Consider the following 15,363-nt stretch of genomic DNA (forward strand, 5'->3'; position numbering starts at 1 on the left):
CAATGTAAATACATTGTTGTTACATAGTGATTATAATATTACAACAATGTAATTACATCCAAACTAAACGTTTGTAATTACATATTTACTGCATATATTTACATATAAATACACAAATACGGTACATAAAATATACAAAGAAACGTTTAAGTTCATAAATATTATCTTGGATGTAATTACAATGTAATAACAATATATTTACAAAGTAATGACATATTAACTATGTTCGTAATTACATGTGTACAGTGTATATTTATGTATTCAACTATAAATAACCAAATACTGCACATGCAATATACAAAGAAACATTTAGATTTATGGTTTAGAATGTAATGACATACGTAAATACAATGAAACAACAGTAATTGCACATCCTAAGAAACATGTTTATAAATCAAGATTAAAGTTTGTAATCACATATAACATACATATGTACTGTGCACATTTAAGTATATAAGTATAAATACAAAATGTACATGAAATATACAAACACATTTGTAAATATTGGATGTAATTACAATGTAATTACTGTGTAAGACATAGTCATTACATCCAAGATAAAAGTTTGCAATTACATATTATGTGTGTACTGTGTATGTGTATATAACTGTAACACACAAATACTGTACATAAAATATACAAAAACACAATTACAATACTATCATAGATGTAGTTACAATGTTATTACATAGTTATTATAATGTTATTACAATGTAATGACATAGTAGTTACATCCAAAAATAAAAGATTATAATTACATATGTACTGTGTATATTTATGTTTTTAATACACAAATACACAAAAATGTGCACATGTTCACAGCTCTTTTGCCTCTTTTTCAAGTTCATGAGTCTCATTTATACATGTTTTAACATAATTTATTCATAACAAACATAGGCTATAGGCCACTTGGAAGTTGGAACAAAGAAATAAAATAAGTCCTCTGTAACATCATAACATCTCAGCACTCTAAATAGGTCTACGTACATAAAGTTAGCCTTTAAATTGGCCAACACACCAATAAAAATAAGTCTTTCCTAATAAATAAAATAAAATAAATTCTAAATTATTTAGATGGGACCCGACCAAGTCTAAAATGATAAAAATTAAGCCCGAACCCACCCAAACCCATCGGGTCCTGTCAGGATCGGGCAAAGATCTTCAGCTCTACTGCAAACAGCATTTGTGTGTGACTCATCATTTCAGAAGGCCTTGAATAAACTCCAACGCAAATACATCAAATAAACTTGGTAATTTTGACCAAAGAGCTGTATTTCAGCTTCATTCGTGTCTGTCTCTATCACTGACTGCTGTTTATCTGATGTAACACATGATGAGAAGCAGACACGCACGTGGGATCGGTGGTCGGAGAAGCAGCTCATTTGCATTTAAAGCCACAGGCTACAAAAACAGCTACAATGTACTTAGACACCAAAATGAGCAGATTCTGGAGGCTATAATAAATATAAATCTGATGGGTATTTTGAGCTGAAACTTTACAGACACATTCTGGAGACATCAAAGGCTTACATCTTGTAGAAGGGGACAAATATGTCCTTTAAATTAAATGACAAAACAGTTATGTCCTATAGTAACACTTATTCATAGTTTTAGTGTTTATACTGTATTTTTCAGCATATCATTTCAGCCTTGGTGAAAATTAGAGATAGTTCATTCAAGCCTTTCATAAAAAAATTATGTTTCCAAACTCTTGACAACTACCCTATAACAGTACTGTCTCTATCTCTTTTTACAGCTCTTCATAAACACCAGACACATGTGCCACTTTATAGGGTGAGAATTTCAGGGATGCGTCCTCAAACTCAAACAACAGCATCATACAAAGATGCTGACAACAAGCATTGATGAATATCATCGCACAAAAAGCTGAAGACGCATGTTGTTTTCACCAGCAGATCTACAACAACTCCCTCTCTTGAGAGGAGGATGCACAACTTCAAGTTAGCTCAAACACGTGGAAAGCTTTATCTCGACCACCATATAACTGGCATGCATGGTGCGTTTCTGATCAAAAGTGAGCAAGCGGTGACACAAAAATAAGTGGAGCGTATTACAATTTAATTTAGAAGAACAATGCATTCGAGATTTAAATGATTTTAAAAAGAGAGTAAAGCAAGCATATACTCTCTACATTCCTAGACAAGCAGATAGTTCTGGAAGTGACCCTAATAAAGAGGATGCTGGGATACAAAGGATCATCGGGGAAGGCTGTGAGATACAAACTGACTTTGGCAACGGGACTCCTGGAGTGTTTGTGTTTCGCCGGGGTTGTGTTTGGCTGGGCAGCTCTTGTGTTTGTCCTCAAGACAGATGGTTACTTCAGCGACCTGTGCAGCAACGTGACAGATGCAGGCGGAGAATTTAGCTCAGGTGAGGTCTTTTAATATATTTGATGGTTCACTTCCTTTTATGCATTTTATTTTTGTCTGCTTTTCTCTTTAGACTGCAGTCTGCAAGATGAACATTTCTCATTGGTCTTTACTGTGGCCTCCTTCATGAACAACTTTCTCACTCTGCCCAATGGATTCCTCTATGACCACTTTGGCACAATGGCAACACGACTTTTGGCTATGTGAGTTCTTGGCAAATAGGCAGTGTGTGAATTATGCATTGACAATTTTATTGTGTATTATCAACCTGATCTCATGAGGAAACGTAACTAATTTACATTTTGTCAGTTTAGTGGCTAATTCGTACAAATAGTCGTACAAAAATACGTACGGTTTTTAAAATGAGGCGTCGCCCCAAATCCTGCTCCTAAACCCAACCACCATTGGGGGATGAGCAAATTGTGCTAAACTGGATGAATGAGATTGTACGAATTCATACAAATTAGCTACTAAATAAAAAATTACGAATTGCCGTGAGATAGCATTTATAGTACATATGCATTCTTCATTGAGTCAAATTCAATTTGAAAATTCAAAATTCAAATTCAAATTCAAATTCAAATTCAAATTCAAATTCAAATTCAAAATTCAAATTTGCATCCACATTCAAAATTCAAATTCAAAATTCAAATTCACATTCAAAATTCTAAATTCAAATTCAAAATTCAAGTCCAAATTCAGAATTCAAATTAAATTTGAGATTCAATCCAATTTCAATCAATTACATCTGATTTATTAATCAAACTTATTTAAATTATCATGGTTTTGAGGGACAATGAATGTATTCAGTACTAGGGCTGGGTGGTAAAATCGGGATAGGTATATACTGACCAAACACCATTGTCAACAACGATAAAAAAGTAGTTCTGTAAGTAGCATGCGCCTTGTAAGCAATGCCAATAAGCTTAGGGTGTTAGTTCCAATGGAGGTCACCAATGATGGTTGGTTCCTTTACTTGAATAAAGGATTTGTTTTGTTTACAGAGTTCGAGGTTTACTGTATCATTATTGACACCTTACATCTGTTGATTTTCCTTTCCCATTGCACTTACTTTGTAAGTCATTTTATTTATCAAGTTTAATAGTCTCTTAACGTTAATGTTTATTTTATTATAAGAGATGAGATATTTTTGTTTTTGACAATTAAAACTATTTGCCTTGGTAATGTTGGTAAAATAAAATAAAGTGGTTAAAATAATCTCAATATTCTTAAATGTATTGTTAAAAAATATTCAATAATTATTTGTTTCAGAATGATATGAAACATGATATCGTGACTTTTTTAGCAATATCGCCCAGCCCTATTTAGTACAATAACTACTGATGGATCAAAGATGACCTATTTTTTATATAAAGTAAATGGTGATGAGTTTGCACTAATAAATGGATAACTGTAAGAAACTTACACTGTACGAAATGTTGGGTTCCACACAATCAATTTGTATTGGGGCAACACGAAGGACTTAAGTTAATTCATTAGTGTTTCACAAATTTGAGTAGATTGAACATAAAACAATTAAGTTGTCCCCCAAAAAACTCAAGAATTGTGTTGTTTCAGCTTATTTTAAATAAGTGGTTTGAACAAAAAGCAAATGTCATTGTTTGAGTGTATTAAAATACTAACTATATGGTTAAATTGGCTTTGCTTTTTGCTATATGCACCTATTTTACTAGAAAAAAGTGTTATGTGAACATTTACAGTGTCTATAGGTGCGCTAGATCATCTGGTTTAGACTGCTGACTGAATGTTTTTTGATTCTGTAGGGCTCAATCATGCATTCACAGTGGTATTATAAGGGTAGTCAAATGTGTATATATATTATCTGTTATTTAAATACCTAATGTTATTATTTAAGATAAACTTCAGAGCAAACAATTTCTCACTAATTAAAGGGCAGGCTTGGTTTGACATCCTTTAGGGCGGATCAAGTGTTAACTTGGGGAGTCGAACCTCCCCAAACCCCCCTGTAATTTGCACACTGCTTGTGTAAAACAGGTCAGGAAGAATGAACAGAATTACTGTGTCTCTGTGCAGTGCACAGAGGCAAGAAGTTTATCAGATTGTGAGTGGGGTGTGCTGTAAGCAGATAGTGGAACTCATCGTGGGCGTTTGACTGGACTCCAAAAACAGGGCTTAGAGGATTGCATCCATTAAAAAACAGCCCACAAGTAAAACTTGTTGAGATTACCATAAATATTAGCAAATGTAAGCTGATGTTCCTTACAAAAAAGCAGTATGCTTATATACTTCATGTTGTACTAACATCTATGTAATATACTTGTAAGTGTGCTACTTGCAAACCGATTGAGACTAAATAGAAAACGTAACTATTTTGCGTATTGTCAGAAAAGTGGCTAATATGTAGGGCCAGACGGAATTTCTGGGGAATTATTTTGGCAGTATCATAACTAAAACCTTAATATATGAAATAAAAAGTAATACCTTTTTAACTTTTATTTAATGTTTACAATGAAAATCCAATTAGATTCACTTTATTTGGTAAACAAAGCAAGTCTCTCATATATTATTGCTACTAAAAGACAGAAAATATTACTGTACAAACTGCCTTGTACATACATCAGATGAACATTTTCATTTTAGTCAATAATATCACTGTAATAAATTAAAAAATTTAAAATATATAAATTTACATACATTTACTCAAGTAAATAAACAGAATTAATGATGGACTAAGAATCTGCAAAAAATCTGCGGAATTCTGTGCACGCAGATTCCGTGTGGGCCTACTAATATGGAATGAAACAGTACGATTTTTAAAAGGAAGCACGCCCCAAAGTTACAGTTTTTCTCAGTGGCTTTGGTGCATTTCTGACAACACGATTTACATTTGCATGCATTTCTCAAAACAATTAGTACAAACTGCAAAACCAAGTTGATAACATGCAAAAGCGTGTCACTTGCTCAAAATGGACCGTTTATTACTCAAAAGCAAGTATTGATGTCAATGAAAGTGTCAGTATCATCAAGATGAAAAGTCTTGACACCATTGTTTATGAACTTGATAGTCAAATGGCTTTGTCATGTTTTCATTATGACAGTTTACTCTGTACATTTTTTCCAATGCAAAAAAAAGTCAGATTTTGGTGACACTTCCTGAAAATGCTCAAGACAACACTACTGTATATACTATTTGCACAGCCATTTGAAAACTACAGTAAAGTTCGACATCACTGCATTTAGTAAGGTATCTGAGTACAAGACACTGAATCTGTATGTTTCACATTTTTACTGAAGATAGTCTTTACAATTCTAATTTAGCATTGTGCAAAAGAATAAATACACTCTTATTTACAACAAACAAACTTCCTTTGGGTAGAGCTGTGCACAACTGTAAACAATATTGCAGTACATATTGGAACTGAACCTACAACATACATAGGTCTGTAAATCCTTCATGAAATTGTTCAATTTAGAAGACATTTTCAGGAAAAAAAAGATTAAATTTTTAAAATTAATATTAGCTTGACAGATTTTGACAACTAGTTCAACATTTTTGTATGTAAGGACTCAAGTAATGAAATGAGGACTCTTAGAGTGAGGAGCAGAGAGGAGTTGACCTCAACAACAGAGTTCAAGGCCGGCGAAGAACGATTCAGAAAGCAGCTAAAATGAAATAAACAAGTAAATAACAGGGTGAGAATGTGATAAGATCTGAAAACGTGGTAAAAAAATTAGGAGGCTGTGAGGGGTTTTCTTTTTTTTGATTTCTTTTGAAAACACTATTAGTTGGGTTTTGGGAAGTGGGTGGGTGGGGTAATCAGTCAACAGCGGCCTCTGGTGGATTTACACAAGAACAGCAGGCACGAATGGCACTCGAGAGAGAAATTTGGGATCTTGAAAGTCATACAGAGTAATCTCTGGTGGATTTGCGAAAACAAAAACAGCTTAAAAAGCGTACCTCCTGGAACGTTTTTTGCAGACTCCAGAAATGTATATGCATCAATAATGAGTCTGGGTTGACGTTTTGCTTGATTTTGAATCATGTTTTAGACCAATACCAATTGTGTCACCATTGTTTTGTAGATTTCTTTATACCACTGGCACATTAATTGTGGCATTGTCCAATAAAGGTAAAGTCAGACCCAAAGTTTTCCTAATAATCACACACATGACACAGGTCGGTTTGGTGTTTAACTTTCTCCTCTTTTTTCTCAAACAGCTCTTTCTGTTTTGCTTTTTCCTGCTCTGTCCTTCATAGCTGTGGGCGGCATTTTATTTCTAATGACAAATATGCAGGTATGTTCATGTATGATAATATTTCATACATTCATTACAACAAGGCTATGATAAACTGATTTAAGCTTTGTTCTCATTACAGGTGGGGAATCTCTTTGATTCTCATAGATCAACTATTATTACAGTCTATAATGGGGCCTTTGATTCGTCATCTGTTATCTTTCTCATAATTAAAGTAAGGAGTTTATCTATCTATCTATCTATCTATCTATCTATCTATCTATCTATCTATCTATCTATCTATCTATCTATCTATCTATCTATCTATCTATCTATCTGTCTGTCTGTCTGTCTGTCTGTCTGTCTGTCTGTCTGTCTGTCTGTCTGTCTGTCTGTCTGTCTGTCTGTCTGTCTGTCTGTCTGTCTGTCTGTCTGTCTGTCTGTCTGTCTATCTATCTATCTATCTATCTATCTATCTATCTATCTATCTATCTATCTATCTGACACTCTGTAAATTCATTTCTGAAGGTGCTTTATGAGAAAGGTGTCTCTCTTCGCTCTTCATTCCTCTTCCTCTCAGCCTGTAACCTCATCCATCTCGTCCGGACTCTCTTCCTGATGCCAAAATCACACATTCCCTATCCCATTCCACAGGACTACCAATATGGGTGAGTCAAACAGTTCTGACCCCACGCTGCTGTTTGAGGTTAGTAAAATGTTTCTCTTTCTTTTTTAATATTTTTGTTCTTTTGAACTGTCATAGGTTATTAATAATTAAAATAGTATGTTTGTGTCACAATGCTTGGCATTTTACCCATTCATTTATGACAATTAGTGTATATAACAGGGAGAATTTTATTTCAGATTTTTATTTTAGGTTTTAGATTGATATTATTTACAACAAAACAGCAAAATACAGTACATAATACATTATATAGTATATTATATTATTATATTATATAGTATATTATACATTATATAATATATATATGAGCAATATCACACAAGTAGCAGTGCGATATGGTTGTATATTGGCACTGATAGGAGGTGTGCGTTGTGTCCCACCAGTGATGATATACAGCCATATCATACTGTTATAAGTGGGATATTGTGTGTACACAATAGTTTGACGGCATATTCATGTATATAAAATAGAAAATCAAACACGGAGAGTCTCAAAACCCTTTTGTATGAGGAAATACTTTCTTCCACCATTCATTCACATTTGCAGCTGACGTCAGAACAGCAGAAGCCGTTACTAATTCACCAAGCTATTTGAATGATTCTCTTTGGATGGACACTGTCAAGCGTCTTTGCTCTACTCAATGACAGGCTGATAGATGCGAAGTGCTGTATCTCAGAAGTTATAAATATTTAAAATAAGCACTATCCTTATAAATAAACTACCTAGATGCAATCTAAACAACTACATTCTCGACTAAAAAGAGCCTCAAAAGTACATTATGTTGTCTAACAGCTGCAATATTTGTCAAACTGTAGCGAGTTTATTGATCTGCTGTCACTCTATGTGGGCGGAGTTATTGTGGACGAAAATGAAAAGCGTTGTGAAGTAGCGGAAGAAAGTGATACGGGGGAGGAGGGGGATCAGTAAAATGAGGTGCCGGATCAGATTTCAGAGGTTCCGGATCCGGTGTGCTCTGGCACAAATTAAGCTCTGTATATATATATATATATATATATATATATATATATATATATATATATATATATACACACAGGAGGGCTAATAATTTCTTCCTCAACTGTATATATTATTTCTTGAAAATGAAGTAAATATAATGTTTATTCTACATTTGCTGTACAAGTAGTTATATATAGACTTACTACTACATATTGTACATGTAATTCTCATATCATATCTATAATAATTACTCAAATGCAAATCCTTAATTACAGGATGAGCTGTGCTAAATCAAATAGCTACAATGTTGAAGAGTACGAGGCGAAGCGAGAGGCAAATTCAGACAGAAGCCGAGTAGCAGAAGAAGAGCCGCTGGAGACAGACTCAATAAAGCTAACAGACAACCCAGAGAAAGGTGCTGCTTGATCCTCAGAGATTTTGGTTTTGTAGAAAATATCATTAAACCATTTATTTTAACAAATGAATCAAAACGAGAGGAATAATAAAAAAGGTTCTTGTTTAATTTTTTGTAGACAGTTTTAGGAGCTGTGTCCTGTCCTGGTTCTTCTTGTGGCACCTCGTATGGCTGTCAGTCATGCAGCTCCGCCATTATTTCTTCATCGGTACTCTGAACCCAATGCTGAACAGACTGGCCAATCAAGACCCAGTCACTGGTAAACAAACTGTTCTTTTAATAGATTGTTGTTGAGTTTTCGGTAATGCTGCTATGTGATGATATGTGTTTTGAAGTGCGCCGTTGTGATTGCCAAAATTATTAGCCCTCCTGTGATTTTTTTTTTTCTTTTTCAAATATTTTCCAAATGATGTTTAACAGAGCAAGGAATTTTTTACAGTTTTTCTATAATATTTTTTCTTCTGGAGAAAGTCTTATTTGTTTTATTTCGGCTAGAATAAAAGCAGTTATGATTTTTTAAAAATAATTTTTTGGTCAATATTATTAGCTCTCTTATTTTTTTCGATAGTGTACAGAACAAACCATCGTTATACAATAACTTGCCTAATTACACTAGCTTGCCTAATTAACCTAGTTAAGCCATTCAATGTCACTTTAAGCGGAATACTATCTTGAAAAATATGTAGTAAATTATTATGTACTGTCATCATGGCAAAGATAAAAGAAATCAGGTATTAGAAACTAGTTAATAAAACTATTATGTTTAGAAATGTGTAGAAAAAAAAATCTTCATTCCGTTAAACAGAAATTGGGGGAAAAATATAAGCTGATCAATGACAGCTGATGGCTGCTGCCATGTTAGTTGGATTAGAGCTGCTGGATTTACAACATGCAAACTTATCAACTTCTCTCAAAATACATGAAGGCAAGTGTCTGTTTAACTTGGAGAAGAACAGGCGTACTAGTTACCTAAACAATGTGTATCTGGTATCAGTTGTGAATAATACATCGTAAGATTATGTGCAAAGTGAAGTTTATTTACAAACTAATTTCGAGAGGAGCACGTGATTATTATTGAACATGGCTGGTCCCGCAATAACTAACACATGATTCACCAATCAGATGATTCCTAACTCACTATAAATAGCCAGAGTTTCTTACTACAGTTATCTTTGCCATGAAGAATCACACCTTCACCTCTACTCCTCTACCTCCTCCACCTCCTCCACCATGAAATTTTTTTTCTACACATTTCTAAACATAATAGTTTTATTAACTAATTTCTAATACCTGATTTCTTTTATCTTTGAATTGGGGGAAATATACAGGGGGGCTAATAATTCAGGAGAGCTGATCAACTGTATGGCCCTACCATTATTTTGGGTAAGAAGTCAAATGGATGCACATGTTGAGATACAGAACCTAAGAACTGTTCATTGTTAGTTCATGTTAGAATATACATGACCTAACATTATTGTATAGCCCTGTGGAATACTAGATTCTAATTGGTCAATCATGGGATTCTAAAGTATGTTATTCCCAGATAACAACTGTTGAAACTAATAACGCACTCATAATTTGAATAGTCTCGTCTGTATTAGTGAGTATATTTATATGCTTGTTGTCTGTCATGCCACTGTTTTGGGCTGTTGAACACCATCTTGTGACCGAACAACACGTATGTTAGTATATGCTCCATTCAGCCGTTTTTCTTCCTGAAAGATTAACGTTTAATGAAAGAGTTAGTCAATTATTACAGCTTGTAGTCATGTAATAAGTGTGAAAATGTACACCTTCACTCTTCTACAAGTTTGTCAGGAATTATTCTGCAAGAAAAACCACCTAGGTGTACGTTATCCCTTACATAACTAATGGAACCTTATTGTAAAGTGTAACCGATTTTTCATTCTCAGTGAGCGAGTACACCAATGCGTTTGCATTCACCCAGTTCTGTGGCGTCCTCTGCGCTCCCTGGAACGGCCTGCTAATGGATAGACACAAAAGAAAACCCCTAGATCCAGGTCAGTCGACGGAGAATGTGAAAACTTGACATTAAATGTGAACCTTTAGTTCTCACCCCCATCATTTTTTTGTAGATGTATCAGAGCGGGAAGCAGACCTGCGCTCGTCCGTCCTCTCTCTGCTCCTCACTTCTCTGCAGTGTCTCTTGTTCTCTATCTCTGCGAGCATCCCATTCCTTCCTCTCCAGTATGTCACATTCATCCTGCAGGTCCTTAACCGATCTTTTCTGTACGGAGGAAATGCTGCGTTCATCAGCATAGCGTAAGTAAAGGGTTGACTTAAAGGGGTCCTATTATGATTTTTTCACTGTTTAAATATGAGTCAGTCTGTAGTGTGTATGTTTGGACATTTAAAAGATCTACAATGTTACAAATCTCCCAAGTCCACTTCAAAGCGAGATACACTCACCGGCCACTTTATTAGGTACACCTGTACAACTGCTCAATAACGTAAATTTATAATCAGCCAATCACATGGCAGCACTTCAGTGCATTTAGGCATGTAGACATGGTCAAGACGATCTGCTGCAGTTCAATTCGAGCATAGGAATGAGGAAGAAAGGTGATTTAAGTGACTTTGAATGTGGCATGGTTGTTGGTGCCAGACGGGCTGGTCTGAGTATTTCAAAAACTGCTGATCTATTGGGATTTTCATGCACAACCAACTCTAGGGTTTACAGAGAAAGGCAGCTCTGAAGGCAAAAAGGGGGGCAACCCGGTACTAGTAAGGTGTACCTAATAAAGTGGCCGGTGAGTGTATATTGTTTTAAATATATCTATTAGAACTACAACAAATGGCTCGTTTGATCTACAAGCATTGTTTTCCAGGATCTATTATGTCACAAAGTAGCCCAAATCCACTCTGATTTGTATTGCTGCGTGCAAAAGTTCTGTGCAATCCACTTGACCAATTTTCTTGGCTCAAATTGATTATAGTGTGATATATCTGATATTCGGATTCTGAAATATGTGTAACGACACACCTTTTACCGGACATCATAATAATGATCATATTAGCTGATCTATGACAGCTGATGGGTGCTGCCCTGTTAGTTGGATTAGAGCTGCTGGATTTACAACATGCAAACTTATCAACTTCTCTAAAAATACATGAAGGCAAGTGTCTGTTTAACTTGGAGAAGAACAGGCGTACTAGTTACCTAAACAATGTGTATCTGGTATCGGTTGTGAATAACACATAATAAGATTATGTGCAAAGTGAAGTTTATTTATAAACTAATTTCGAGAGGAGCACATGATTATTATTGAACACGGCTGGTCCCGCAATAACTAACACATGATTCACCAATCAGATGATTCCTAACTCACTATAAATAGCCAGAGTTTCTTACTACAGTTATTTTTGCCTTGAAGAATCCCCCCTTCCACCCCTACTCCTCCACTTTTCCCTCTTTAGGGTGGCACGGTGGCTCTTTAAGGTGGCTTTAGGGTTAGCACTGTCCTGTGCATTCCAAAACAAATGTTATTTTATTTAATACACTGCTAGACTTGTTGTCTGGGGAACGGTTGTGGCAATACAGTCTAACTGTTCACCAATCACAAGGCACTTGGACTGCTAACCAATCACCACATATTTGTTCTATCACATTTCATTTTTAGAAAGTGGGTCTTCATCAAACCTAATCAAGCTGGTTGTAATAATGTAAATTATGTGAAAAACAATGCATTTTTCAAAGCACCAAACATGAGAGCATATTCTACACCCCCCACCCCCCACACATATAATCAATACTGTGTATAAGAGCATAATAGGACCCCTTGAAATATCTAGATTGTCTCTTGACTCTTGATCTTAAATGAGTGCTTATCCACAGGTTTCCTGCCCGTCACTTTGGTAAGCTGTACGGTCTGGTGATGTCTTTATCAGCTGTGGTGTCATTGCTTCAGTATCCCTGCTTCGCCCTCAACAAAGCTCTTGAAGGAGACCCACTCTATGTAAATCTATCATTCTTACACCACTGTATCAACTAGAAATAAGCTCTTGTTTTGAAAACTTATTATGATTATGTCCAGCAAACATGTTTGTCGTTATGTCAGGTGAAATTTATTCAGACTTTTCAAGCAAAATATTCAAATGAAATAGGTTTTAAATGACAAAATATGCTGAGATATACAGTTGAAGTCAGAATTAACCCCCCCTGTGATTTTTTTTTTTAATATTTGCCAAACGATGTTTAACAGAGCAAGGAATTTTTCACGGTATGTCTGATAATATTTTTTTCTTCTGGAGAAAGTCTTATTTGTTTTATTTTGGCTAGAATAAAAGCAGTTAAAAAATTTTTTAAAACCATTTTAAGGTCAAAATTATTAGCCCCTTTAAGCTACTTTTTCCGATAGTCTACAGAACAAACCATCATTATTCAGTAACTTGCCTAATTACCCTAACCTGCCTAGTTAACCTAATTAACCTAGTTATGCCTTTAAATGTCACTTTGAGCTGTATAGAAGTGTCTTGAAAAAGATCTAGTAAAATATTATTTACTGTCATCATGGCAAAGATAAAATAAAACAGTTATTAGAAATGAGTTATTAAAACTATTATGTTTAGAAATGTGTTGAAAAAATCTTCTCTCCATTAAACATAAATTGGGGAAAAAATAAACAGGGGGGCTAATAATTCAGGGGGGCTAATAATTTAGGGTGGATGAACCGTCAACTATTACAGCATATGTTTTACACAGTGGATGCCCTTCCAGCTGCAACCCAGTACTGGGAAACCCCCTTTACACTCACACACACACACACACACACACACACACACACACAGACACACACACACACACACACACACACACATACACTGTCTGGCATCAAGGCATTTGCGCCCACAGAACTGCTGCTCACTGGATATTTTCTCTTTTTCGGACAATTTTCTGTAAACCCTAGAGATGGTTGTGCATGAAAATCCCAGTAGATCAGCAGTTTCTGAAATACTCAGACCAGCCCGTCTGGCACCAACAACCATGCCACATTCAAAGTCACTTAAATCACCTTTCTTCCCCATTCTGATGCTCGGTTTGAACTGCAGCAGATCGTCTTGACCATGTCTACATGCATAAATGCATTGAGTTGCTGCCATGTGATTGGCTGATTAGAAATTTGTGTTAATGAACAGTTGGACAGGTGTACCTAATAAAGTGGCCGGTGAGTGTTTAGTGCATATCTTTGTACTATGGGAGAAACTGAAGCACCTGAAGGAAACCCACGCCAATACAGGGAGAACATGCAAACTCCTCAGTTTTATATTGATGTAGATTATTGTGATTCTTTTCATTTTTTCTCTCTTTTGGTCACAGAAACGTCTTAGATTTTGCCTTCTTAAAACTGGCAGAAAGCCCGCTAATCTAACTTGACTATAAGTATGAACTTGCGTCTTCTTGTAATCAGTAAATAAGACTTTTTTTTATTTCTTTAGGTGAACATCATTTTGACCATCCTGACTCTACTGGCCTTCATTCATCCTGTCTACGTGTTTCTTCACTGCAGAGAACTGGCAAAACACAGAGAGAATTCTAGGACTTTGGAAGCCTCAATACAGGAAACATCTATGTATTAACTTAATACTTGAATAAGCATATGATTATGCAATTCAATATAGGCCTTATAGCTTTTGTAGGTGACAAAGGGAAAAGTATTAAACAGACAGTTCACCCAAACATGATTATTTACTCACTGTTTACTCATCAAGTGGATCCAAACCTTTATGAGTTTGCTTTTTCTGTTGAACACAAAAGAAGATATTTTGAAGAATGTTGGAAACCTGTAACCATTGACTTCTATTGTAGGAAAAACAAACACTATGAACGTCAATGGTTACTGGCGTATCTTCTTTTGTGTTCAACAGAAGAAAGAAACAGGTTTGTGATGAGTGAAGGGTCAGTAAATGATGACAGAAGTTTATTTTTGAGTGTACTATCCCTTTAAGAATTGTGATTATTGTGTTTTTACCATGAATGTATTTTTAGAGATGCAGTCATAAACTCAACAGGCAATAGTAATGATTTCCATTTAATTGAATACCTTGTTGAATATTTACAATCTTTACGAGTGCAGAAATAACAATAAAAATATTGTATAAGTCTTTTTGTTTTCAAGAACATATATATAGTAAGAAAAAGAAACATCGGTTTAACACAGACATAAGCAAGGAGAGATCAGAAACAATCAGAAGCACAGGGATCTCCAGGCAGTTGTGTTCAATAAATTCTAAACTCTTCCGGGATTGCATGTTTTCCAGTTTTGCATGCTAATATCCCGTTCCCACAGGGAAAGCTATTAACACAGTCCTAAAAGCCTCATTCAGGAACTCTAGACCCATTAGCCAGTGGTTTACAGTCCAAAACACACAATACTGATTCATATCTGACTTAAAAATCATGTACATCTCATATGCATCTTTCAGTAGTTAACATTATTGTCCAGTGTTTTATAGCATGCTTTTATAGGTAATGTTTTCTGTTACAGTTCTTGTGTGTGTGTGTGTGTGTTCTTTGGTCTAATTTAATTGGATCTTTTTATGTCATGGTTGGTTAAATTGAATACTGAAATGTTTAATAAATGATAATTATTAGGTTTGAATAGCAATGATTTTATGTGCATTTTTTACATCCCAGGATCTTTTTTTCACTGACAGCCCAAATTTAGCCTTAGATGCTA

At 35.1% G+C, this 15,363-nt stretch overlaps 1 protein-coding gene across 2 annotated transcripts; it reads left to right on the forward strand.

The window, feature by feature from the left end:
• The first annotated feature begins 1,971 nt into the window (after positions 1-1,971).
• On the forward strand, positions 1,972-15,269 carry slc43a3a (solute carrier family 43 member 3a). Of its 2 annotated transcripts, XM_056469981.1 has the most exons (12): positions 1,972-2,391; positions 2,464-2,593; positions 6,456-6,502; positions 6,592-6,668; positions 6,751-6,843; positions 7,137-7,276; positions 8,526-8,665; positions 8,784-8,924; positions 10,579-10,686; positions 10,762-10,948; positions 12,522-12,642; positions 14,123-15,269. In XM_056469981.1, the coding sequence occupies exons 1-12, from the start codon at positions 2,199-2,201 to the stop codon at positions 14,261-14,263; spliced, it is 1,518 nt and encodes a 505-aa protein (XP_056325956.1). In that variant the 5' UTR covers positions 1,972-2,198; the 3' UTR covers positions 14,264-15,269. The 2 variants fall into 2 exon arrangements, with proteins under 2 accessions (XP_056325956.1, XP_056326027.1); XM_056470052.1 differs by lacking the exon at positions 12,522-12,642 and having other exon boundaries at positions 14,123-14,211.
• The last annotated feature ends 94 nt before the right edge of the window (positions 15,270-15,363 follow it).

The sequence above is a fragment of the Danio aesculapii genome, chromosome 1 (genome assembly GCF_903798145.1).
Source record: "Danio aesculapii chromosome 1, fDanAes4.1, whole genome shotgun sequence".
Classification (NCBI taxonomy): Eukaryota; Metazoa; Chordata; class Actinopteri; order Cypriniformes; family Danionidae; genus Danio; species Danio aesculapii.